General features: G+C 49.1%; 1 protein-coding gene across 1 annotated transcript in view; it reads left to right on the forward strand.

The window, feature by feature from the left end:
• The window catches only part of LOC137522210 (fish-egg lectin-like), a 65,003-nt gene extending 40,507 nt beyond the window's left edge, over positions 1–24,496 (forward strand). Inside the window, exon 4 of the mRNA XM_068242241.1 lies at positions 24,349–24,496. Within this exon, the coding sequence (XP_068098342.1) occupies positions 24,349–24,496 (148 nt within the window). The remainder of the gene's footprint in view (positions 1–24,348) is intronic.
• The last annotated feature ends 2,937 nt before the right edge of the window (positions 24,497–27,433 follow it).

Below are 27,433 nucleotides of genomic sequence, written 5' to 3' on the forward strand. Positions count from 1 at the left end.
AGATTGCATTCGGCGATCAGAGTAAGCAGGAAATCCCGTTCAGAACGGGATTTCCTGCTGGTCTTCCCCGGTCGCCATGGCGACGGGGCGGGATGACGTCACCAACGTCATGACGTCAGAGGGCGAGTGGCGGCCATCGGAAGTTACACGCAGCTAGCAAAGTGCTAGCTGTGTGTAACAAAAAAAAATTATGCAAATCGGCCCACCAGGGGCCAGGGCCTGAGAACTCCTCCTGCGTGACATACCCCGAGCTCAGCTCGGGATTATCGCTCAGGAGGTTGAAAGGAAATAAAGATGTCAGCCACCATATACAGTAACTCTCACCTCAGGTTCACTTTAAGAGAGATAGTTGTGGTCACACATTATTGTGGGGGGGTGTTTGCTGGCCCAACTTCTATGAGGGGTTGGATGGTGACCATACGTTATGAGGGGGTGGATGATTACCTCGAAATATAGTACTGAGTGGCGTAACAACCAAAGCAGGTAAAAAGGGTGCCAGAGGCACCCTGGGCCAGTAAAAAAAGGGCGCACATGGCTAGTGGACAAAAAGGGCGCCGCCATAGACTGCAATGCAAAATATCGGCTATTGGGCGCCCGACAGGAAATAAGGGAACCCAAGAAATAGCGGTTGGAGGGATCATGTTAACAAAAGTTTTCGTCACATGATTAGCATCGCTATGCGCCGGCCAGAATTGAAGAGGGGAGGACACACAGGGCGCAGTATGTCCGGGTCAAGGTTCAAGCAAGTCGCCGGGACACTGGCATGAATATTACACAAACGGCTGCAGACGGAGGGGGCAGGAATAGGTGTCAGTATGTACTTTTAACCCCCCACACACTGCATCTATCTTTATTTTCAGCTGTGGTATCCTTTAAATCTACTTTTTAAGTTTTAACTGTTTTATTGTTTTTGCAAAATGACACATTCATTGAAGTATGCCAAAGCTAAAATCGATGAGCTATTAACCCTTTTTATCTCTTTCCTGCTCTAAGAAGCCATTTTCTGCTAGGAAAGTGTTTTATACAGTAGTCTGAATTTCTTATCAGTGAGGGTCACATTGTAGTCACTTCCTGTCTGAGTCAGGACTGAGTCAGCCACTTACACACCTTATATTTAACTCTTTCAGGCATAGAAAGAAAAAAGGAACACAGCATACTTATGTAGGCACTGTACATACACATGTCTATCTCATCATGTCACATGTCACCTCGGGTATCCTTTAATGTCTGTGGTGGGTCCTGACTTTTCATTATCCATACATTTACCTTATTTGCTTTTTTGCACAAGTAATATTGTCTGTGTACAAATTACAAATTCCCAAAGTGCAGTTTATCTGCTCTGAAAGCTGTCACTGCATTTTATTGTATAGTTGCTTTATTTATATATTATAATTAGAGATGGCCCAAACGGTTCGCACGCAAACTTATTCGCGTGAAAATCGCTGGTTCGCGTTAGCAGTCGAACGCAAACTTTATGTGAGTTCGACCCGCCCCCTATACTACATCTTTGGTCTAAACTTTGACCCTCTACATCACAGTCAGCAGACACATGGTAGCCAATCATTCTACACTCCCTCCTGCCAACCCCCCCGTATGAAAGGCAGCTGCGTCGGCCATGATCTCACTCTGTGTGCTGTGTAGTTAGTAAGAGAAGGGAAAGAGTTGCTGCAGAGATTAGGGAACGCTTAGTTAGACTGTTGTTAGGCTTGTTAGCTTGCTCCTTGCTGATACTTATTGCTAAAAAGCACCCCAAAACAGCTCTTTTGAGAGCTAATGTTCTTGTGATCAGTTTTTTGTCTGTTTGTGTGGCCCACTGACATTTGCATATACAGCCCTGTCAGTCACAGCTGGCCCTTGCTAATTGCTATACTGTGCTAGGCCCAGCACATTCAGTGCCTACCTTTTCACAGCACCTGTGTGTGACAGCTGCACATTTGTAATACCAGTCCGTGCATACCTGTTCAGGTTCACTGCACCTGCATGACAGCACATAGTGTTATATACTAGTCCCTGCATACCTGTTCAGTGTACCTGTGTGTGTGACAGCTGCAGAGATGGCCCGAACGGTTCACCAGTGAACTCCCAGGGTTCGCGATCAGAGAACCGCAAACTTTTCTGGAAGTTCGGTCAGCCCCCATAGTACATCATGAGGGTCAACTTTGACCCTCTACATCACAGTCAGCAGGCACATTGTAGCCAATCAGGCTACACTCCCTCCTGGAGCCACTCCCCCTTATAAAAGGCAGGCAGCGTCAGGATTTGGACTCGCTCGTGTGCCTGCATTAGAAGGGAAAGCTGCTGCAGACTCTTGTAGGTAAAGCTTAGTTAGTCTCTTGTAGGCTTCTTAGCTTGCTCCTTGCTGATTCTTATTGCTAAAAAAAGGACCCCTCAACAGCTCTTTTGAGAGCTAATCTTGTTCTTGTGATTTATTTTTTTTCTGTGTGTGTGTTTTTGTGTGTGTGTCCCCCACTGACACTTGTGTTGCATAGACAGCCTTGCCACTGCCAGCCAGGCCCAGCACATTCAGTGACTACCTGTGTGTGTGACAGGTGCACAGTGTAATACCCATCACTGCATATAATTACCTACCTGTTGTTCACAGTGCACCCACCTACCTACGTGAGCGCACGCAGTGTCACTGTGCCTGTCCGCTACCTGTCTGTGTGTGACAGGTGCACATTGTAATACCCAACACTGCATATTCCTACCCATTGTTCACTTCAGCCAGTGCACCCACCTATCTACGTGAGCGCCCGCAGTGTCAATGTGCCTTTCCAGTACCTGTCTGTGTGTAAAAGGTGCACATTGTAATACCCATCACTTCATATACCTACCTGTTGTTCACTGTGCACCTACCTACCTACCTACATGAGCGCACGCATTGTTAATACCACCAATCACTGTACCTGTTCACAGTATGCATGTGTGACAGGTGCACATTTGTAACACCCATCACTGCATATACCTACCTGTTATGTTCAGTGCACACACCTCATCACTGCATATACTTACCTATTGTGTTCAGTGCACCCACCTACCTATGTGAGTGCACGCAGTGTGATATACCACTCAGTGCATACCTGTTAACTGCACCTGTGTGACTGCACATTGTATTAGTCAAGTCAGTGCATACCTTTCACTTCATCCCCCCCGATATGGACAAAACGGACAAAACAGGTAGAGGCAGAGGTAGAGGCAGACCCAGAGGAAGGCCACCAGGCAGGTCTGTGCGAGGTCATGCTGATGTGATTTCATGCAGCCCTGGGCCAAAGTATAGTGCTCAGAAGAAGGCACGTTCCATCAACTCCCAAGATTGTAAGGACGTAGTTGACTATTTAACACAGCACACCTCATCTTCCGCAGCCACCAGCGTTACTCCAAGGACCACATCCGCTACATTTGACAGTTCGCAGGAGTTATTTGGTGGGGAAATCACTGATGCACAGCCATTATTGTTACAATCAGATGAAGGCGCTAAGCAAGTTACACCACCTCACACGTCTGAGTTATTCGACACTATGGACGTAGCATGTGAGGAGGAGGATGATGAAGTACCTGCTGTTGGTGCAGTTTTGGAGGGGTCTGAGGCAAGCGAAGCTGAGCAGGATGATTATGATGATGACGATGATACGGATGCCACATATGTTCCCAACAGAGGAGATGAACAGGGGGACAGTTTAGAGGGGGAGTCAGAGAGGAGTAGGAGGAGACGAGTTCCTGAAAGAAGCAGGGGGAGGATAGTGTACTGGTTAAGGGTTCCGCCTTTGACATGGGAGACCAGGGTTCGAATCCTGGCTAGGTCAAGTACCTATTCAGTAAGGAGTTCAAGGCAAGACTCCCTAACACTGCAGGGTGGCCTCCTGAGCGCGTCCCAGTGGCTGCAGCTCTTGAGCGCTTTGAGTCCGACAGGAGAAAAGCGCTATACAAATGTTCGAATTATTATTATTATTATCATCAGAAACAGCTGGTGGCAGTGTCGGCGCCATGTATTGCCACCTATGGACAGCCAGCCAACATGCCCTTCAACGTCAGATGCTGATGCCACCATAGTGCCATCACCCCAGGGGGGCTCAGTGGTTTGGACATTTTTTAATGTGTCTGCCTCAGATCGGAGCAATGCCATCTGTTCTTTCTGCCTCCAAAAGTTGAGCCGTGGAAAGGCCAACACCCACGTAGGGACAAGTGCCTTACTAAGGCACATGGAGAAAAGGCACAAACTGCAATGGGAAGAGTAGAGATGTGGCGAACGGTTCCCAAACCATTCGCCGGCAAACATCTCCAAATCTCTGGGGCTTGTACTACTTCCGGGTCGCACTGACCCGGAGTAGTACGCCTGCGCTGCCCGGCGGAGCGCGTCCTAGATCACACTCCTGTTGCCGGGCACTTTTTGCACATGTGCGTGACGTCATGAACAGCGTCACGCGCATGCGCAGAGAGTGCCGGCAACAGGAGCGCGATCTAGGACGCTCTCTGCTGGGCAGCGCAGGCGTACTACTCCGGGTCAGTGTGACCCGGAAGTAGTAAAAGCCCCAGAGATGTTCGCCGGGCGAACAGTTCTCCACATCTCTAGGGAAGAGAACCTGAGCAAAAGCAGCACACAAAAGAAAAGCCACCCTCCTTCTCCTCTTCCTCCTTCAGGTGCATCATCTTCAGCCACTTTCTCCCTTGCACCTTCACAGCCACCCTCCTCCACTCCGCCTCTGACAATGATCGGTTCCTGCTCCTCTGCCCACAGCTAGTGTTGGGCGAACACCTGGATGTTCGGGTTCGCGAACGTTCGCCGAACATGACCGCGATGTTCGGGTGTTCGCGCCGAACTCCGAACATAATGGAAGTCAATGGGGACCCGAACTTTCGTGCTTTGTAAAGCCTCCTTACATGCTACATACCCCAAATTTACAGGGTATGTGCACCTTGGGAGTGGGTACAAGAGGAAAAAAAATTAGCAAAAAGAGCTTATAGTTTTTGAGAAAATCAATTTTAAAGTTTCAAAGGGAAAACTGTCTTTAAAATGCGGGAAATGTCTGTTTTCTTTGCACAGGTAGCATGCATTTTGCCGCCATGCAGTCATAAATGTAATAAAGATAAGAGGTTCCATAAACAGGGACCGGAAACGCTAACCCAGCAGCAGCACACGTGATGGAACAGGAGGAGGCGCAGGAGGAGAAGGCCACGCTTTCAGACACAACAACCCAGGCCTTGCATGAGGACAAGAAGTGTGCGGATAGCATGCTTTTTGCCGCCATGCAGTCATAAATGTAATAAAGATAAGAGGTTCCGTAAACAGGGACCGGAAACGCTAACCCAGCAGCAGCACACGTGATGGAACAGGAGGAGGCGCAGGAGGAGAAGGCCACGCTTTGAGACACAACAACCCAGGCCTTGCATGAGGACAAAAAGCGTGCGGATAGCATGTTTTTTGCCGCCATGCAGTCATAAATGTAATAAAGATAAGAGGTTCCATAAACAGGGACCGGAAACGCTAACCAAGCAGCAGCACACGTGATGGAACAGGAGGAGGCGCAGGAGGAGAAGGCCACGCTTTCAGACACAACAACCCAGGCCTTGCATGAGGACAAGAAGCGTGCGGATAGCATGCTTTTTGCCGCCATGCAGTCATAAATGTAATAAAGATAAGAGGTTCCGTAAACAGGGACCGGCAACGCTAACCCAGCAGCAGCACACGTGATGGAACAGGAGGAGGCGCAGGAGGAGAAGGCCACGCTTTCAGACACAACAACCCAGGCCTTGCATGAGGACAAAAAGCGTGCGGATAGCATGCATTTTGCCGCCATGCAGTCATAAATGTAATAAAGATAAGACCGGCAACGCTAACCCAGTGGCGTTCCTACCATAGGGCGGCATGGGGCGCCCCGCACCGGGTGTCGGGTGCCCCAGGGGGTGTCACCAAGGCCTCCCACAGAGGCCTGGGCACTATGCAGGCAGGACAGGAGGGGGAAGCAACCCGGAAAGGAGGGGTGGCGGGGAAAGCGGCGGGGAGGGGGGCCGGACCCCCCACCTCCCTCACCTGGGTCCCCTCCTTCTGGCGCTTCCCCCTCCTAATTAGCAGCAGCTTGATGAGCGGGCAGGAGCGGGCCTTACTCACCTACTTCCTGCGTTCCAGGCGATGGCGCATAGCGTCATCGTCACCTGACGCTGGTCTCCACCTTCTCCACCGCCCACTGTGCTTCCTGATTTGCGGAAGCACAGTGAGCGACAGAGAGACCAGCGTCACGTGAGGATAACGTTATGCGCCATCGCCTGGAGCAGGTGAGTAAGTCCTCCCCGCCCGCTTCGCTAAGCTGCTGGCTGCTGCTAATTAGGAGGGGGAAGCGCCGGAAGGAGGGGACCCCGCCACCCCACCTTCCAAGCTTCCCTCATACCGGGGGCACCTTGGCTACACCGGGGGCCACTATGCTACACCGGGGGCCACTATGCTACACCGGGGGGCACCTATGCTACACCGGGGGCACCTATGCTACACCGGGGGCCACTATGCTACACCGGGGGCCACTATGTGTACACCGGGGGCCACTATGCTACACCGGGGGCCACTATGCTACACTGGGGGCCACTATGCTACACTGGGGGCCACTATGCTACACTGGGGGCCACTATGCTACACTGGGGGCCACTATGCTACACTGGGGGCCACTATGCTACACTGGGGGCCACTATGCTCCACTGGGGGCCACTATGCTACACTGGGGGCCACTATGCTACACTGGGGGCCACTATGCTACACTGGGGGCCACTATGCTACACTGGGGGCCACTATGCTACACTGGGGGCCACTATGCTACACTGGGGGCCACTATGCTACACTGGGGGCACCTATGCTACACTGGGGGCACCTATGCTACACTGGGGGCACCTATGCTACACTGGGGGCACCTATGCTACACTGGGGCCACTATGCTACACTGGGGCCACTATGCTACACTAAACTATACTGGGGCCACTATGCTATACTGGGGCAACTATACTAGCTATACTGGGGCAGTGGCGGTGCCAGGGGGGTGGTTTGGGTGCTGAAGCACCCCCAGCGTGAACTGCTATTCGGCGTCTAATAGACGCTGTGTCAGTTCACTGACAGCAGCAGCCCGCAGCTCCAACAGCGGCAGAGCAGGGCTACAGTAAAATGGCGTCCGAAGCCCTGCTCTGGAGACGGAGTCTGCAATGCAGGGCTTCGAGCGCCATTTTCCCGTAGCCCTGCTCTCAGCGCGGGAGTTTCAGTTGCTGGCTGGCTGCAGAGGATCGTGAGAGCTGCGCGCCGGACGGAGGCCGGGACAGGAGGTCTGCTGCTGCTTCAGGTGAGTAAACTTTTATTTAATTTATATTAGCAGGTGTATCGACTGTTCTGGCCAGGTCTGCTACATGATTGAAGTGTTTTCTGGCCAGGTTGGCCACATGATTGCATATATTTTCTGGGCAAATCTGCCAACATGATTGCATGTATTTTCTGGGCAAATCTGCCGACATGATTGCATGTATTTTCTGGGCAAATCTGCCGACATGATTGCATGTATTTTCTGGGCAAATCTGCCGACATGATTGCATGTATTTTCTGGGCAAATTTGCCGACATGATTGCATGTATTTTCTGGGCAAATCTGCCGACATGATTGCATGTATTTTCAGGGCAAATCTGCCGACATGATTGCATGTATTTTCTGGGCAAATCTGCCGACATGATTGCATGTATTTTCTGGGCAAATCTGCCGACATGATTGCATGTATTTTCTGGGCAAATCTGCCGACATGATGGAACGTGTTTTTTGGGCAAATCTGCCGACATGATTGAACGTGTTTTTTGGGCAAATCTGCCGACATGATTGAACGTGTTTTTTGGGCAAATCTGCCGACATGATTGAACGTGTTTTTTGGGCAAATCTGCCGACATGATTGAACTATTTTCTGGTCAAATCTGTTCACATTACGTGTATTTTCTTGAGAAAACCTGAACAATTATGTGAATTTTCTGGGGAAAGGCCCACTGTCTTTGTGTTGCACTTTTAAGGGGAACCCGAGGTGAGAATAATATTGGGCTGCAATATTTATCTCCTTTTAAGCAATACCAGCTGCCTGGCTGCTGTGCTGGTCCTCTGCATCTAATTCTTTCAACCATAGACCCTGAATAAGCATGCAGCAGGTCAGGGGTTTCTGACAATATTGTCAGAACTGACAAGATTAGCTGCATGGCTTGTTTCTGGTGTAATTCAGTTCACTACTGCAGCCAAATAGATCAGCAGGGCTGCCTATTGTTTAAAAGGAAATGAATATGGCAGCCTCCATATCACTCTTATCCCGGGTTCACTTTAAATTAGTTAGCTCTGCCCTCATCCGGTCATGGCCACGCCCATTTTTCGCCGCGGCGCGCAATGCGCGCCGCATGTTATAGCCGCACCCATTTTTTGTTAGCTATACTGGTGCCACTATACTATACTAAGGACAACTTTAGGGGGGGGAGCGAGCCTACACCTGGCATTACCCGCCGTGTCACGTTTAGCATGCCACATTTGCTGTTTTTTGGTTTTTTTATGGGGGGGGGGGGGGTGTCTTTTTAATACCCAGCACCGGGTGTCAAATGCCCTAGGTACGCCACTGCGCTAACCCAGCAGCAGCACACGTGATGGAACAGGAGGAGGCGCAGGAGGAGAAGGCCACGCTGATGGAACAGGAGGAGGCGCAGGAGGAGAAGGCCACGCTTTGAGACACAACAACCCAGGCCTTGCATGAGGACAAAAAGCGTGCGGATAGCATGCTTTTTGCCGCCATGCAGTCATAAATGTAATAAAGATAAGAGGTTCCATAAACAGGGACCGGCAACGCTAACCCATCACAGATGGTCATTGTTCATGTTACTTGGTTGGGGTCCAGGAGTGTTGCATTTCCAATCCAGGATTGATTCATTTTAATTTGAGTCAGACGGTCTGCATTTTCTGTGGAGAGGCGGATACGCCGATCTGTGACGATGCCTCCGGCAGCACTGAAACAGCGTTCCGACATAACGCTGGCTGCCGGGCAAGCCAGCACCTCTATTGCGTACATTGCCAGTTCGTGCCAGGTGTCTAGCTTCGATACTCAATAGTTGAAGGGTGCAGATGGATTGTTCAACACAGCTACGCCATCTGACATGTAGTCCTTGACCATCTTCTCCAGGCGATCGGTGTTGGAGGTGGATCTGCACGCTTGCTGTTCTGTGGGCTGCTGCATGGGTGTCAGAAAATTTTCCCACTCCAAGGACACTGCCGATACCATTCCCTTATGGGCACTAGCTGCGGCTTGTGTTGTTTGCTGCCCTCCTGGTCGTCCTGGGTTTGCGGAAGTCAGTCTGTCGGCGTACAACTGGCTAGAGGAGGGGGAGGATGTCAATCTCCTCTCTAAAGTCTCCACAAGGGCCTGCTGGTATTCTTCCATTTTGACCTGTCTGACTCTTTCTTCAGGCAGTTTTGGAACATTGTGTTTGTACCGTGGATCCAGAAGGGTATAAACCCAGTAATTGGTGTTGTCCAGAATGCACACAATGCGTGGGTTGCGTTCAATGCAGTCTAGCATGAATTGAGCCATGTGTGCCAGAGTCCTGCCAGAATCCTCATCATACTCTTGTGAGCGTTGTAATAGTTGTTGTGATGCATCATAGTAGTCACCTTCCTGGTCTGCTTCTGCTGACCATTCGCGCTGAATTGTGGAAGTCCAACGTGCAGCGCTCTGGCACTCGTCAGTGGTGGCATGAAATTCCTGCTCTAACTCCAGCTGTTCCTCCTCCTCTTCTTCGTCATAGCTGCTGGGGCCAGCGTTTTCTGAGGCGGATGGCCTGATGTTGGTACCATCACGCTGATCGTTTTCTCCTTTAGATTCCCCCAGTTGCATCATGACAGCTGTTTCCTTGATTTTCAACATTGACTTCTTCAGTAAACACAGCAGTGGTATGGTAATGCTGACTGAAGAGTTGTCACTGCTCACAAGCAACGTGGATTGCTCAAAATTTTGGAGGACTTGGCAGAGGTCCAACATGTTGGCCCAATCGGATCCACAGAAGCTTGGCAGCTGTCCGGATGTGCCTCGGTACTGCGCCGTCATGTACTGGACCACTGCACTCTTCTGCTCGCAAAAGCGGGCTAGCATGTGCAGCGTAGAATTCCAGCGCGTAGGGACATCACACAGCAAGCGATGGTGGGGGAGATTGAAGCGCTCCTGCATCTTGGCGAGGGCCCCCGAAGCAGTACTGGAATTTCTACAATGTTTGGCCACTCGTCGCACCTTCAACAGAAGATCGGCCACGCCTGGGTATGTCCTCAGGAACCGCTGAACTACTAGGTTCATCACGTGTGCCAGGCAAGGGATGTGTGTCAGCTTAGCCAACCTTAAAGCGCGAATGAGATTACTCCCATTATCACACACAACCATGCCCGGTTTCAGGTCCAGCGGTGCCAGCCACAAATCCGTCTGTTCCTTTATTCCCCTCCAAATTTCCTCCCCTGTGTGCTGCTTATCCCCAAGGCAGATCAGCTTCAGCAACGCTTGCTGACACATGCCAACAGCTGTGCTGCACTGCTTCCACGATCCTACTGCTGCTGGGTTAGCGTTTTCGGATGAGGTACAGCTTTGAGATGCGTTGGAGGAGAAGGAGTCAGAGAGGTAGGTGCTGCTGTTGTTATCCAGTGGGAGGGACGGCGGTGCAGCTGTTTGCGGCGTGGGCAACACCCGCGCCGTAGCAGGTGAGGAATCGCTGCCAGGCTCCACAAGGTTCACCCAGTGCGCGGTAAGGGAGATGTATCGACCCTGGCCGAACGCACTCGTCCAGGTGTCAGTGGTGAGGTGAACCTTGCAGGCAACGGCATTCTTCAAGCTTCGGGTTATTTTGCTGACCACGTGTTCATGCAACTCAGGCACTGCAGAGCGTGCAAAGTGGTAGCGGCTGGGAACCACGTAACGTGGGATGGCCACTGACATCATGCCCTTGAAGCTGTTTGTCTCCACCACTCGATATGGCAGCATTTCGCAGGCCAGAAGCTTGGCTATGCTGGCTGTTACTGCCACGGCCCGGGGGTCATTTGCTGGCAATTTCCTCTTGCGCTCAAGCATCTCCGAGACAGACAACTGAACCGTAGGGCTGCACACTGAACGGCTGTTGGTTGTTGTGTTTGATGACTGGGAGACCTCAAGAGCACTATTCCGGAAAGTGACAGTGTCAGCGTCGTCTGATGTTTGTGAATGTTGTTGTGAACCACGCAATGGCTGGGCTACTGCTGCTGCTGAGGAGGGTCTGGTGGTGAGTCTGGTGACCCCAAGGGAGGCAGTGTTGCTGCTGGTACCCTGTCCTAGCGGCCACAGAGTGGGATGTTTGGATACCATGTGGCGGATCATGCTGGTGGTGGAGAGGTTGTTCATATGTTTCCCCCTGCTCAGGCGGGTCTTGCACACCTTGCAAATAACCATGGTACCATCCTCACTGCAGTCTTCAAAGAAAGGCCAGACTTTGGAGCACCTGCCTTGCTGGCGATTTCTGTTTGCGCCTCTTTTTTGTCTCACTTGAACTTCCACGCTTGTGGTGCCTGAAATTTCGTGCCGCCTACCTTGTGGCACAAGTCGAACTCGTGCAGCAGTGGGTTCTTCAACAGACTCATCTGTGCTGCTGCTACGACGGCGATGTTCTCCTTCACATACAAAATCTGGGTCTCTGTCAACATTGTCCATACCCTCCTCCTCCTCTTCCATCTCCTCAAACTCGTCATATGTGATTGTGGGCCGCCGCCGTGGAGTAGAGCTCCCCACAACAACCTCTGCGCAGCACACTCCAACGTCGTCTTCAAGATCTTCTCGGCCGACCTCCTGCAATTGAAACCCCTCCTGCCCAACTTGCTCTGGGATTTGGGTTTCCGAGTCCTCCTCGGACTCGCCTTGCATTTCAGTGCGCGGTGCATTTCCCACAGTCAATGGTTGTGAATCCGGGCACAACATTTCTGGCAGTTCCATTAACCTTTGAAAGGTGGAAGTTTGTTGGGCTGGGAATAGCTCCTGCGAATACCCCATTGTGTCCTGAGGAAATTCTTCGGACTGGTTATTTGGCAGTTGTGTGCGTGGTGTCGCTGCCGGTTGTGTCTGCTTTGTGCCCACTGGCTCCTTGTAACTGGCTGAGGACTCGGACCTCGTGCGTGATGTGCTGGTGCTGCTTAACCCACTGCTGGACGCTTGAGAGGTCATCCAATTAATTATCTGGTCCTGTTCTTTTGGATTTGTGAGGGTTGATTTCCTGGACAACATGGGCGGTATTGAGTGGGTTTTCTTCGGTGCTCCACTGTGGCCAGTACGTGAACCGTCAGGGGGAACACCTCTTTCCTTGCCCCTCCCTCTTTCACAGGATTTCTTCTTCATTTCACTTATCCGTAAAAGTACACGCTGACTGGCAGCAGTACAGTGGCAGTACAGAAATGCTATACAGTGGCGGGTGAGCGGTGTACTACTATTCCCAGCAGCGACACAGAGCACAATGCTATACAGTGGTGGGTGAGCGATGTACTACTGTTCCCAGCAGCGACACAGAGTGGTAGTAAACACAATGCTATATAGTGTGGGTGAGCGGTGTACCACTATTCCCAGCAGCGACACAGAGCACAATGCTATACAGTGGTGGGTGAGCGATGTACTACTGTTCCCAGCAGCGACACAGAGTGGTAGTAAACACAATGCTATATAGTGTGGGTGAGCGGTGTACTACTATTCCCAGCAGCGACACAGAGCACAATGCTATACAGGGTGAGTGGTGTACTACTGTTCCCAGCAGAGACACAGAGTGGCAGTAAACACAATGCTATATAGTGTGGCTGAGCGGTGTACTACTATTCCCAGCAGCGACACAGAGCACAATGCTATACAGGGTGAGCGGTGTACTACTGTTCCCAGCAGACACACAGAGTGGCAGTAAACACAATGCTATATAGTGTGGCTGAGCGGTGTACTACTATTCCCAGCAGCGACACAGAGCACAATGCTATACAGGGTGAGCGGTGTACTACTGTTCCCAGCAGACACACAGAGTGGCAGTAAACACAATGCTATATAGTGTGGCGAGCGGTGTACTACTATTCCCAGCAGCGACACAGAGCACAATGCTATACAGGGTGAGCGGTGTACTACTGTTCCCAGCAGACACACAGAGTGGCAGTAAACACAATGCTATATAGTGTGGCTGAGCAGTGTACTACTATTCCCAGCAGCGACACAAAGCACAATGCTATACAGGGTGAGCGGTGTACTACTGTTGCCAGCAGACACACAGAGTGGCAGTAAACACAATGCTATATAGTGTGGCTGAGCGGTGTACTGCTATTCCCAGCAGCGACACAGAGCACAATGCTATACAGGGTGAGTGGTGTACTACTGTTCCCAGCAGACACACAGAGTGACAGTAAACACAATGCTATATAGTGTGGCTGAGCGATGTACTACTATTCCCAGCAGCGACACAGAGCACAATGCTATACAGGGTGAGCGGTGTACTACTGTTCCCAGCAGACACACAGAGTGGCAGTAAACACAATGCTATATAGTGTGGCTGAGCGATGTACTACTATTCCCAGCAGCGACACAGAGCACAATGCTATACAGGGTGAGTGGTGTACTACTGTTCCCAGCAGACACACAGAGTGGCAGTAAACACAATGCTATATAGTGTGGCTGAGCGGTGTACTACTATTCCCAGCAGCGACACAGAGCACAATGCTATACAGGGTGAGTGGTGTACTACTGTTCCCAGCAGACACACAGAGTGGCAGTAAACACAATGCTATATAGTGTGGCTGAGCGGTGTACTACTATTCCCAGCAGCGACACAGAGCACAATGCTATACAGGGTGAGCGGTGTACTACTGTTCCCAGCAGACACACAGAGTGGCAGTAAACACAATGCTATATAGTGTGGCTGAGCGGTGTACTACTATTCCCAGCAGCGACACAGAGCACAATGCTATACAGGGTGAGCGGTGTACTACTGTTCCCAGCAGACACACAGAGTGGCAGTAAACACAATGCTATATAGTGTGGCTGAGCGGTGTACTACTATTCCCAGCAGCGACACAGAGCACAATGCTATACAGGGTGAGTGGTGTACTACTGTTCCCAGCAGACACACAGAGTGGCAGTAAACACAATGCTATATAGTGTGGCTGAGCGGTGTACTACTATTCCCAGCAGCGACACAGAGCACAATGCTATACAGGGTGAGCGGTGTACTACTGTTCCCAGCAGACACACAGAGTGGCAGTAAACACAATGCTATATAGTGTGGCTGAGCGGTGTACTACTATTCCCAGCAGCGACACAGAGCACAATGCTATACAGGGTGAGCGGTGTACTACTGTTCCCAGCAGACACACAGAGTGGCAGTAAACACAATGCTATATAGTGTGGCTGAGCGGTGTACTACTATTCCCAGCAGCGACACAGAGCACAATGCTATACAGGGTGAGTGGTGTACTACTGTTCCAAGCAGACACATAGAGTGGCAGTAAACACAATGCTATATAGTGTGGCTGAGCGGTGTACTACTATTCCCAGCAGCGACACAGAGCACAATGCTATACAGGGTGAGCGGTGTACTACTGTTCCAAGCAGACACATAGAGTGGCAGTAAACACAATGCTATATAGTGTGGCTGAGCGGTGTACTACTATTTCCAGCAGCAACACAGAGCACAATGCTATACAGGGTGAACGGTGTACTACTGTTCCCAGCAGACACACAGAGTGGCAGTAAACACAATGCTATATAGTGTGGCTGAGCGGTGTACTACTTTTCCCAGCAGCGACACAGAGCACAATGCTATACAGGGTGAGCGGTGTACTACTGTTCCCAGCAGACACACAGAGTGGCAGTAAACACAATGCTATATAGTGTGGCTGAGCGGTGTACTACTATTCCCAGCAGCGACACAGAGCACAATGCTATACAGGGTGAGTGGTGTACTACTGTTCCCAGCAGACACACAGAGTGGCAGTAAACACAATGCTATATAGTGTGGCTGAGCGGTGTACTACTATTCCCAGCAGTGACACAGAGCACAATGCTATACAGGGTGAGCGGTGTACTACTGTTCCCAGCAGACACACAGAGTGGCAGTAAACACAATGCTATATAGTGTGGCTGAGCGGTGTACTACTATTCCCAGCAGCGACACAGAGCACAATGCTATACAGGGTGAGCGGTGTACTACTGTTCCCAGCAGACACACAGAGTGGCAGTAAACACAATGCTATATAGTGTGGCTGAGCGGTGTACTACTATTCCCAGCAGCGACACAGAGCACAATGCTATACAGGGTGAGCGGTGTACTACTGTTCCCAGCAGACACACAGAGTGGCAGTAAACACAATGCTATATAGTGTGGCTGAGCGGTGTACTACTATTCCCAGCAGCGACACAATGACCGGGGGACCCTGGCTAGCCTGGCTGGAGAGAGAACTACCCTGCCTGCCTACCCAAAGCTAAACCCACAGACAAATGGCGGAGAAATGACGTGGATCGGGTATTTATTTACCCGAACCACGTGACCCGTTCGGCCAATCAGAGCGCGTTCGGGTCAGAACCACGTGACCCGTTCGGCCAATCACAGCGCTAGCCGAACGTTCGGGTAACGTTCGGCCATGCGCTCTTAGTTCGGCCATATGGCCGAACAGTTTGGCCGAACACCATCAGGTGTTCGGCCGAACTCGAACATCACCCGAACAGGGTGATGTTCTGCACAAACCCGAACAGTGGCGAACACTGTTCGCCCAACACTACCCACAGCAGCCAGGTGTCTGTGAAGGAAATCTTTGAGCGGAAGAAGCCAGATTCTGCCAGTCACCCCCTTGCCCGGCATCTGACAGCTGGCTTGGCGGAACTGTTAGCTCAAGTTGATTCCCGAAAGAGAGAATATATATATGTATATATATGCTAATAAAATATAACTTTTATTGATCTACATTAAAATCATACTTTTTGGTGTGTTTTTACTTTTCTTACATGAGGTAGGTATAATACAGTGTTTTTACATTAATATATGACTCGTCAGTCACAATCGCAATCGATCACACCTATTCCTCAATAAAGATTGCTTTAGTGCTATTAAAAGACCCCCCACCACAAATCCAACATATTTCAACCCCCTATATTGGAGCCGTCATCAGGGACAAAGAGCATGCTAAGTGCTAGGGTGCTAGGTGCATAGAAATTCACATTGCAATCATAGTATATAGAAAATAAAAACTGAGAGCTGTGCTCTCAAGCTCAGTCAAGCATCAACCCTGTATCTGTTAAATATCAGCTAATGTGTATTGGAACTGTTAGCTCGTCAGCTGTTACCATACCAGCTGGTGGACTCTGAGGCCTTCCGTAAATTTGTGGCCTTTAGGACACCGCAGTGGAAGATACCAGGCCGCAATTATTTCTCTAAAAAGGCGATACCCAAACTGTACCGTGAAGTTGAGAGGCAAGTGGTGTCATCTCTGGCACACAGAGTTGGGTCAAGGGTCCACCTGACCATGGATACCTGGTCTGCCAAGCACGATCAGGGCAGGTACATTACTTACAAAGCCCATTGGGTCAACCTGGTGACCGATGGCAAGTAGGGAGTACGTGGCTGCGCAGCGGACCAACTTGTGACACCTCCCCGGCATGCAGGCAGGCCTCCTGCCACCTCCTCTCCTTCTCCTCCTGCTACATCCTCTTCGCTGTCATCCTCTTCCTCAGGGGTCGAGTGGTGCGTGGACGCGGGTGAACGGCGTCCACTTACTATTTCCAGAGAGTGGACGCCGTTCACCCTGCCTTGTTCGGAGGGGAGCAGCGCAGTGGAAGGAGAGCTGTGAGCAGCGATGGAGAAGGGGGGCCATCTCCCCCCCCTTCCCTCACCTTAGGGTGCTCTCCTTCCCTCGCTCTCCCCTCTTGAAGTAGGCGGCTGGCAGCGGGCGGGACTTACCTCTTCCTCGTTCCGGCGCCGGATCTGCATGCCGCTGCTCTGGTCTGGACCAGACCAGACTTGCGGCACGCAGATCCGGTGTTCCGACGATGAGGAGAGGTAAGTCCCGCCCGCTGCCCACACGTTACTTCAGGAGGGGAGAGCGAGGGAAGGAGAGCACCCTAAGGTGCCTGCTCACAGCTCTCCTTCCACTGCGCTGCTCCTCTCCTGCTGGGGGACAGCTGACTACCTATTCTGGGGACATATATCCCCTGACTACATATACTGGGACATATACCCCCTGACTACATATACTTTGCACATATACCCCCATGACTACATATACTGGGCACATATACCCCCTGGCTACATATACTGGGCACATATACCCCCTGGCTACATATACTGGGCACATATACCCCCCTGACTACATATACTGGGCACATATACCCCCCTGACTACATATACTGGGCACATATACCACCTGACTACATATACTGGGCACATATACCCCTGGCTACATATACTGGGCACATATACCCCTGGCTACATATACTGGGCACATATACCCCCTGACTACATATACTGGGCACATATACCCCTGACTACATATACTGGGCATATATACCCCTGACTACATATACTGGGCACATATACCTCTGACTACATATATACTGGGCACATATGCCCCCTGACTACATATACTGGGCACATATACACCTGCCTACATATACCCCTGCCTACATATACTGGGACATATACCCCTGCCTACATATGCTGGGCACATATAGCCCTGACTACATATACTGGGCACATATACCTCTGGCTACATATACTGGGCACATATACCCCCCTGACTGCATATACTGGGACATCTACCCCTGACTACATATACTGGCACATATATACCCCTGGCTACATATACTGGGACATATACCCCTGGCTACATATACTGGGACATATACCCCTGGCTACATATACTGGGCACATATACCCCTGACTACATATACTGGGCACATATACCCCTGGCTACATATACTGGCACATATACCCCTGGCTACATATACTGGCACATATACCCCTGGCTACATATACTGGGCACATATACCCCTGGCTACATATACTGGGCACATATACCCCTGGCTACATATACCCCTGGCTACATATACTGGGCACGTATACCCCTGGCTACATATACTGGGCACGTATACCCCTGGCTACATATACTGGGGATATATACCCCTGGCTACATATACTAGGCACATATACCTCTGGCTACATATACTGGGGACTACGATACTCATGGCTACTTATACTGGGGACACCTATAGACCTGGCTACCTATGCTGGGGGTACCTATTTTGGGGGAACTGCTGTCAGATTATCTGCACTCTTGTGGAACCGCTGTTATGTATTTTGGGGAACAGCTGCCAGATTATGTGTATGTTAGGGGAACGGTTGCTGCCAGATTACGTGTATTTTGGGGAACAGCTGCCAGATTATGTGTATGTTAGGGGAATGGCTGCTGCCAGATTACGTGTATTTTGGGGAACTGCTGCCAGATTGTGTATGTTTGGGGGACCACTGCTGCCAGATTATATGTATTTTGGGTGTTACGTGTATTTTGGGTTATCCGCTGCCAGGTTTCGTGTATTTTGGGGAACTGCTCCCAAATTGTGTGTATGTTGGGGGAACTGCTGCTGCCACATTATCTATTTTGGGGGAACCACTGACATATTATCTGTATTTTGGAGGAACATCTACCAGATTATGTGTCTTTTTGGTGAAATGCTGTCAGATTGCATTTATTTTGGGGGGATACACTATGGCAGAGCTCAAACTTCCCCGGCAGACCTTTTACATCACTGCTAAGGTCATGTATATTTGGCCCCACCCATGACCACGCCCACATTATGCTTGACCCCACCCATTTTTGGCACACAGGGGTTTTCCAGGTGAGTCCACTCACCTATTTTCCCAGGACTAGACCCCTGCTCTTCCTCCTCCTTGCCTGAGTGGCAGTTCAACTCTAGTGGTGCTGCCATCTCCTCCTCTCCAGCTACACAGCCCCATCTCCCCAGAGCCTACGCTGCATGCCAGGTACGATGGTGTCACGCCATCTTAGACATGTCTTGCCTCAAAGCGGAGAGTCACACTGGACCAGCTCTTCTGGCTGCTCTTAACAAAGAGGTGGAGCAATGGCTGACTCCGCACCAGCTGGAGATCAGCAACGTGGTGTGTGACAATGGCAGCAATCTCCTTTCCGCTTTGAATTTGGGAAAGCTGACACGTGTACCCTGCATGGCACATGTGCTTAATTTAGTCATTTAAAGATTTGTGTCAAAGTACCCAGGTTTAGAGGACATCCTAAAGCAGGCCATTAAGTTGTTTGGGCATTTCAGGCGGTCTTACACGGCCATGGCACACTTTGTGGCCATTCAGCAGAGAAACAAGTTGCCGGTGAGACGCTTCATTTGCGATAGTTCGACACGCTGGAATCGACCCTCATTATGTTCTCTCGCCTGCTAGAACAGGAGAAAGTCGTCACCCAGTACCTCTATAATTACAGTAGAAGGACAAAATCTGGGGAGATGGGGATGTTCTGGCCCAACAACTGGACACTCATGTGAAATGCATGCAGGCTCATGCGGCCGTTTGAGGAGGTGACCAACGATTTGTGTCAAAGTACCCAGGCTTAGAGGACGTCCTGAAGCAGGCCAGGAAGTTGTGGGCATTTCAGGCGCTCTTACGAGGCCATGGCATGCTTTACAGACATTCAGCAGAGAAACAACTTGCCGGTGAGACGCTTGATATGTGATAGCCCGACTCGCTGGAATTCAACCTTCGTCATGTTCTCTTGCCTGCTAGATCAGGAGAAATCTGTCACCCTGTACCTGTACAATTACAGTAAAAGGACACAATCTGGGGAGATAGGGATGTTGTGGCCCAACAACTGGACACCGATGCGAAATGCATGCAGGCTCATGCGGCCATTTGAGGAGGTGACCAACCTGGTGAGTCGCAGTGAAGGCACCATCAGCGACTTGATCCCCTACACTTACTTCCTGGAGCGTGCCGTGCGTAAAGTGGTGGATAAAGCTGTGGAGGAGCGTGAACAGGAACAGTTACGGGAAGAAACGTTGTGGGATCAATTCTCACCAGAACCAGATGTTTCCTTAACACCTACGGAAGCACAGAGGGGGAGGAGGAGGAAGAGTCGTGTGGAGAAGAGGAGTCAGACTCGGATGATGAGGAAGTTGTTTCTTTGGAGGAGGAGGAAGGCGGCAGCAGAAGAACAACCGCAGCAGGTGTTGCAGGGGGCTCGTGCTTCTCAACTTTTCCGTGGTATTGTTTGGGCCTGGGGGGAGGAGGAGGACTTACCTGACGTCACTGAGGAGGAGCAAGAGGAGATGGATAGTATGCCTGGATCCAACTTTGGGCAGATGGCGTCTTTCATGCTGTCCAGCCTGTTGAGGGACCGCCGTAAAAAAAAAACTCAAGGGGAATGAGCTGTACTGGGTGGCCACTGGCCACGCTACTAGACCCTCGGTATAGGCACAAAGTGCCGGACATGTTACCAACTCACCTGAAGGCAGAAAGAATGCAGCACTTGCAGAACAAGCTGGCAACTATGCTTTACAATGCGTTTAAGGGTGATGTCACAGCACAATTCAATAAAGGTACCACTGCCAGTAATCCTTCTCCCATGTCTAAGCAGGCAAGGACAGGATGCTCCAGCGATCTCATTGTGATGTCAGACATGTGGACATTCTTTAGTCCAATGCCTTGCCTTAGCCCTTCCGGATCCTCCCTCCACCAACCCCTGGAATGGCAGGTATCCGACTACCTGGCCCTAAGTGTGGATGTAGACACTGTGAGCAGCGATTAACCCTTGGACTACTGGGTGCGCAGGCTTGACCTGTGGCCAGAGCTGTCCCAATTTGCCATCCAACTTCTGTCTTGCCCTGCCTCAAGCGTCCTGTCAGAAATGACCTTCAGTGCAGCTGGAGGCAATGTCACTGAGAAGAGAAGTCGCCTAAGTCACAAAAGTGTTCAGTACCTGACCTTTATCAAAATTATTGAGGCATGGATCCCGGAGGGCTACTGCCCGCCTGAAGAGTAAGTCAGTCCCCACACACAGCATCTCTGCCTGTCTGCCTGCCGGCTGCTGCTGCCTGCCCCAAGATTAAGTCAGTCCCCCCCACACAGCATCTCTGCCTGCAGGCCGCTTGACTGTCTTCTCTGCCACCACCAACAGGGTCCAGGACTCCAGGTGGATTCCTGATTTTTAAGGCCGCTGCTTGCAGCAGCCTCTATACTAATTTTTCTGGTGCTTGTACATGCCTGCCTAATTTTTCTGGCTGCACTGCGGCTGCAACAACAAAACAAAAGGCATGTACATGTGTCAATTCCCCTACATGATCGTTACCTTGCCGCGGTGAAGGGGCTTGTGTATCACAATGAAGCAATGACCGCTGGCTATATGAAAGTGTTGGGGGGGGGGCACACCCAAGATTATAAGGTCGTTGCTTCATTGTGGACAGACCAAATTCAATCAGCTGGACAGTCACTGTTGTTCTATCTATGATTAAAGTCCAGCGCACACCTCCTAATGCAGCAAAAAAGTCCCAGTTCAGATGTCCTTATGCTAGTTCTTCAATCTTCTCTGATTCCACCACCAGAAAACACCAATATAAAGTGCACTCACCAGACACAATATGACCACTGTCAGACTGATCAATCAACGCACACCTCCAGGGTACCCCAGCACAGGGGAGGACTGGCCAGGGGGGAAGGGGGGAGATTTCCCCCAGGCTGCCTCTCCTTTAATGATTTAGGGCTGGCCGATCCACCTACTGCTTCGATAATTATCCAATTGGATGAAAATCTGTGCCGCCACAAGCATGCCCAATCAACAATTTGACTTATTTCAGGTGGAAAGTAGTTGAATGTATCAATCTGAGATGCTGGGAAATCTCGTTAAGTGCGATAATAACAAACTATGTACGCAATGGAAACCCCAGCGTTTCCCTCAAAATCTATTATGTACCCCACGATGCCTGTGCATTTATGCTTTACCTGTTATGCTGTCCCTCGAGTATCCTTGCTGTATTTTTGCATTGGCATGACCATATGACTACTGGTATATAGCACGTGGGGCGCATGTGACGTAATTTGGGCTGGGGCTGCCGTGAAACCCGGCCTCTAGTTTGTGTTTTCCCTCCAGGCCAAAAGGTCCCAGTCCTCCCCTGCCCCAGCACCTCAGGTCCCGGTCCTGTTATGTGTTCATTCCATGTCCAAATTCACTTGCTCGTATTTTATATATCTCCAGTACCTCAAACAGAAGCCTCTCATAGTATAATACCATTTTAAAATCACTAAAACTTTATTAAAATATTGCATTTACATGTCACCAAGTTGTATGCATGGCACAGAGTTTTTATCACGGGCTCTCCCCCGTTGCCAAGCTGGGCGATACTCCTCCGTTCTAGCATTCCAACCGCCGCGCGCTTCCCAGTGCGTCCAATTCCCCGCTCGACTAGTTTCGTCACTCCCTCGTGACTCATCAGGAGCATCCTGATGAGTCACGAGGGAGTGACGAAACTAGTGCGTGTGAGTGGGATGTCCTTAGTGGTTAAGGTAATTGGCTCCTCCAGGGGTAGTTAAGGTTAGGCACTGGGAGAGAGGAATTAAGGTTAGGCATTACCAGGGGGGTTAAGATTAGGCACTACCTGGGGGATCTTAGGGTTAGGCATCGATAGAGGGAGATTTCTGTGTAAGAGTGGGGTTCGGTCGTAGTAAAACTAAAGAATACTATAATTTTACTATTGGAATTAAGTAATAGAAAATCAGTAAAATTCCAATATTATACTAGCGGCTATCTCCCGGGCCATTTTTACCAGGCAACTTTTTTTACATGTATGCCCTAAAAACACCCTTCCACATCCCACCAGCAAACCAATGATCATGTGACCCCCTGCAGCACCACATAATTATAAGAAATTGTGAAATTACAGATTATAATTACCGTACAGTTTCTTGGCCCCCATAATATACTTACTGAAACCTGCCACTGCAATCCTCTCCTCCTCCGTCTGACTGCCGCCGTCCGAGGGTCACAGCCGTCCCATCCAGGATCAGGCTCTTCAGTGGCCCAGCTGCCAGCTCCTCTTCATTGCAGTCTTGTATGCAGACTGCAGACTTGCTGTGAACATGCACTGCCACCCCGCCGACAATCCGCCATCGTTACAGCATCCTCCTCTTAGTTACAGTGCCACCTCCTGTGTGAGGAGCGACGCACGTGCGCCTGACGTCATGTGTAACTAGCCAAGTACATCTGTAGGTAACTTTTCTTCATTTAATAACACCATCATTTGGACAATCTGAATCTGCTCTCTTCAAAAGCCTCTGAGTTCTGTTTGTGATGTTTACATTTGGGTCCTATCATCGCTGGGCTAGTAAGCTAGTAAGCCTAAAAAATATCTAAAGCTTGCCATACAAACATTGATTTTGATCGCCCAAATGGGCTCCACCAGCTAGGCAGCTAGGCATGTGCCCTCTTTGTGCGCCCCTCCCAAAAGAAAAAAAAAAAGAAAAATTGAAGATGAAGCCCACTAGTAATGGCCTGATATACCAACATGAACATGGTCACACACAGAAACTATGAATGTGTTTTCAGCTAGGTAGTAGTAGGCCACCATCAAAAGAAGAAAAACTATTGTATTCATAAATAAAAAAATAAAAAAATAAAAATTGGGAATCAGTGACAATGTTAACACTGAGACTTGTCTACTGAATTGCTCTCCTTATTTGACTTGGAAATATGGAAAAAAGGAAATATGTTTGAGAGGGCCCAGTATTTTTGTTAGGCTAAGTTCCCACTATCTGATATCAGAGACTCACAATGGTGAGCTGGCCACCCCTCAGATACTGTACATAGCATAGTACTGAGCAAACAGAAAACAAATAGGTAGGGGTTTAGAGGACCATAAGTAATAATACAATTATACCATGTAGCTTTTAATTACAATCTTTACCAATAGACAGACATGATAAAATCCATAAGTCACATCAGTGATGTGATTGGCCTAAGTTCATATGATGCATGTTTGTGTAACTCTTGCGCTACAGTACGGGTATCATACAAGGGGTGCATGTTCTAGCGTGCGATTGTTATGGTAATATGTATGTTACCGTACTCATTATCCAGAAATGTGCTGCAGAACGTGGGTCACAGGCAGAGGTGTGAACAGGTACATACAGTTGTATAAGCAAGCAGCACATTCACATCCGGCAATGCAGCAGCACGCATAGTTATGGTTATGTGTCTGATTAGAACTTTCAGGAGACGCACCATTTTTTGTCTTCTTGATATTGTCTAGTTTAACTTTATTTTTCTTTACATTTTTACAGGGATGGAATCACTGCGGCTAATCCTGTAGGGACAACATGGACAGAGTTGGACTTATGTGGAACTTACAAACACGTCACCTTCGACAACTCCTATCTGTGGCTTCTCAACAACAATGGAGACATCTTCAGATGCACTGCATTTGAATAAATGCAATTTAACACAAGATTTAGCTTTGCAATCCTTAAAATGAGCTCAAAGGGACACTTAAGACTCTGTAAAAAATGAGTTTTACTCACCTGGGGCTACCAGCAGCCCCCTGCAGCTGTATTGTGCCCACGCAGACTCCATCAGATGCGTACGTTAAAAAGGGGCGCTGGGAAAAAAGGGCGCGGGGTTTTAAACGATAAACATGGATAACGTTTAAAAATATAATGTACTATATTTCGTTTAAAAATAATGTTTTATAAAGTTATAAATCATTAAATAATGTGCATGAAATTGGCAATTGTGAAAACGTTAATCTTCCATTTAAAAAGTGAAACGTATAATAACGTTTAAAAAAAAATAGTAAGTAACCCTCCCTGTACCTACCCCTAACCCCTAGACCCCCCTGGTGGTGCCTAAACCTAAGACTCCCCTGATGGTGCCTAAACCTAAGACTTCCCTGATGGTGCCTAAACCTAAGACTCCCCTGGTGGTGCCTAAACCTAAGACCCCCCCTGTTGGTGCCTAAACCTAAGACCCCCCTGGTGGTGCCTAAACCTAAGACCCCCCTGTTGGTGCCTAAACCTAAGACCCCCCTGTGATAAGCATTAATAACGTGTGAAAAAAAATATTGTGCTGTTTTTCGTTTAAAAATAATGTTTTAAAAAAGATTGTACTGTTTTTCGTTTAAAAATAATGTTTTAAAAAAGATTGTACTGTTTTTCGTTTAAAAATAATGTTTAAAAAATTATAAATCATAAAATAATGTGTAATCATGAGAAGCAGTTATAAAACAGTAAAAGTCTCCGGGCGCCGCTTATAAAACGTTATTTTTCTCTGGCGCCCTTTTTTCCTGTCGGGCGCCCATTAAACGATATTTATTATGGGAGTGAATGGCGGCGCACAATTTGTCCACTTGCCTCAGGCGCCCGAATTTACTGTTACCCCATCAGATAGCATATAGCAGCATAGAGGTGGCTGCCGACGGGGCCAGGAGCATCTGATGGATTCTGCATGGACACGATACAGCTGCAAGGGGCTGCTGGAAGCCCCAGGTGATTAAAACTCATTTTTTTTTTACAGAGACTTAAGTGTCCCTTTAATTCATATGTAATCAATGCTTGCATAATCAGTATACAGTGGCTTGCAAAAGTATTCGGCCCCCTTGAAGTTTTCCACATTTTGTCACATTACTGCCACAAACATGAATCAATTTTATTGGAATTCGACGTGAAAGACCAATACAAAGTGGTGTACACGTGAGAAGTGAACGAAAATCATACATGATTCCAAACATTTTTTACAAATCAATAACTGCAAAGTGGGGTGTGCGTAATTATTCGGTCCCCTGAGTCAATACTTTGTAGAACCACCTTTTGCTGCAATTACAGCTGCCAGTCTTTTAGGGTATGTCTCTAACAGCTTTGCACATCTAGAGACTGAAATCCTTGCCCATTCTTCTTTGCAAAACAGCTCCAGCTCAGTCAGATTAGATGGACAGCGTTTGTAAACAGCAGTTTTCAGATCTTGCTGCAGATTCTCGATTGGATTTAGATCTGGACTTTGACTGGGCCATTTTAACACATGGATATGTTTTGTTTTAAACCACTCCATTGTTGCCCTGGCTTTATGTTTAGTTTAGTTGTCCTGCTGGAAGGTGAACCTCCGCCCCAGTCTTTTGCAGACTCCAAGAGGTTTTCTTCCACGATTGCCCTGTATTTGGCTCCATCCATCTTCTTATCAACTCTGACCAGCTTCCCTGTCCCTGCTGAAGAGAAGCAACCCCAGAGCATGATGCTGCCACCACCATATTTGACAGTGGGGATGGTGTGTTCAGAGTGATGTGCAGTGTTAGTTTTCTGCCACATATAGCGTTTTGCATTTTGGCCAAAAAGTTCCATTTTGGTGTCATCCGACCAAAGCACCTTTTTCCACATGTTTGCTGTGTCCCCCACATGGCTTGTGGTAAACTGCACACAAGGACTTCTTATGCTTTTCTGTTAACAATGGCTTTTATCTTGTCACTCTTCCATAAGGGACAACTTTGTGCAGTGCACAACTAATAGTTGCCCTATGGACAGATTCCCCCACCTGAGCTGTAGATCTCTGCAGCTCGTCCAGAGTCACCATGGGCCTCTTGACTGCATTTCGGATCAGCGTTTTCCTTGTTAGGCCTGTTAGTTTAGGTGGATGACCTTGTCTTGGTAGGTTTACAGTTGTGCCATACTCCTTCCATTTCTGAATGGTCGATTGAACAGAGCCCCGTGGGATGTTCAAGGCTTTGGAAATCTTTTTGTAGCCTAATCCTGCTTTAAATTTCTCAATAACTTTATCCCTGACCTGTCTGGTGTGTTCTTTGGACTTGATGGTGTTGTTGCTCCCAATATTCTCTTAGACAACCTCTAAGGCCGTCACAGAGCAGATGTATTTGTACTGACATTAGATTACACACAGGTGCACTCTATTTAGCCATTAGCACTCATCAGGCAATGTCTATGGGCAACTGACTGCACTCAGACCAAAGGGGGCTGAATAATTATGCACACCCCACTTTGCAGTTATTGATTTGTAAAAAATGTTTGGAATCATGTATGATTTTCGTTCCACTTCTCACATGTACACCACTTTGTATTAATCTTTCATGTGAAATTCCAATAAAATTGATTCATGTTTGTGGCAGTAATGTGACAAAAAGACAAAAGACAAAGACAAACACTTATATCGCGCTTTTCTCCTGGCGGACTCAAAGCGCCAGTGCTGCAGCCACTAGGAAACGCTCTATAGGCAGTAGCAGTGTTAGGGAGACTTGCCTAAGGTCTCCTACTGAATAGGTGCTGGCTTACTGAACAGGCAGAGTCAAGATTCGAACCCAGGTCTCCTGTTTTAGAGGCAGAGCCCTTAACCATTACACTTTCCAGCCACTGTAGAGCCTGCCGTGCC

Source organism: Hyperolius riggenbachi, chromosome 6 (genome assembly GCF_040937935.1).
Source record: "Hyperolius riggenbachi isolate aHypRig1 chromosome 6, aHypRig1.pri, whole genome shotgun sequence".
Lineage (NCBI taxonomy): Eukaryota > Metazoa > Chordata > Amphibia > Anura > Hyperoliidae > Hyperolius > Hyperolius riggenbachi.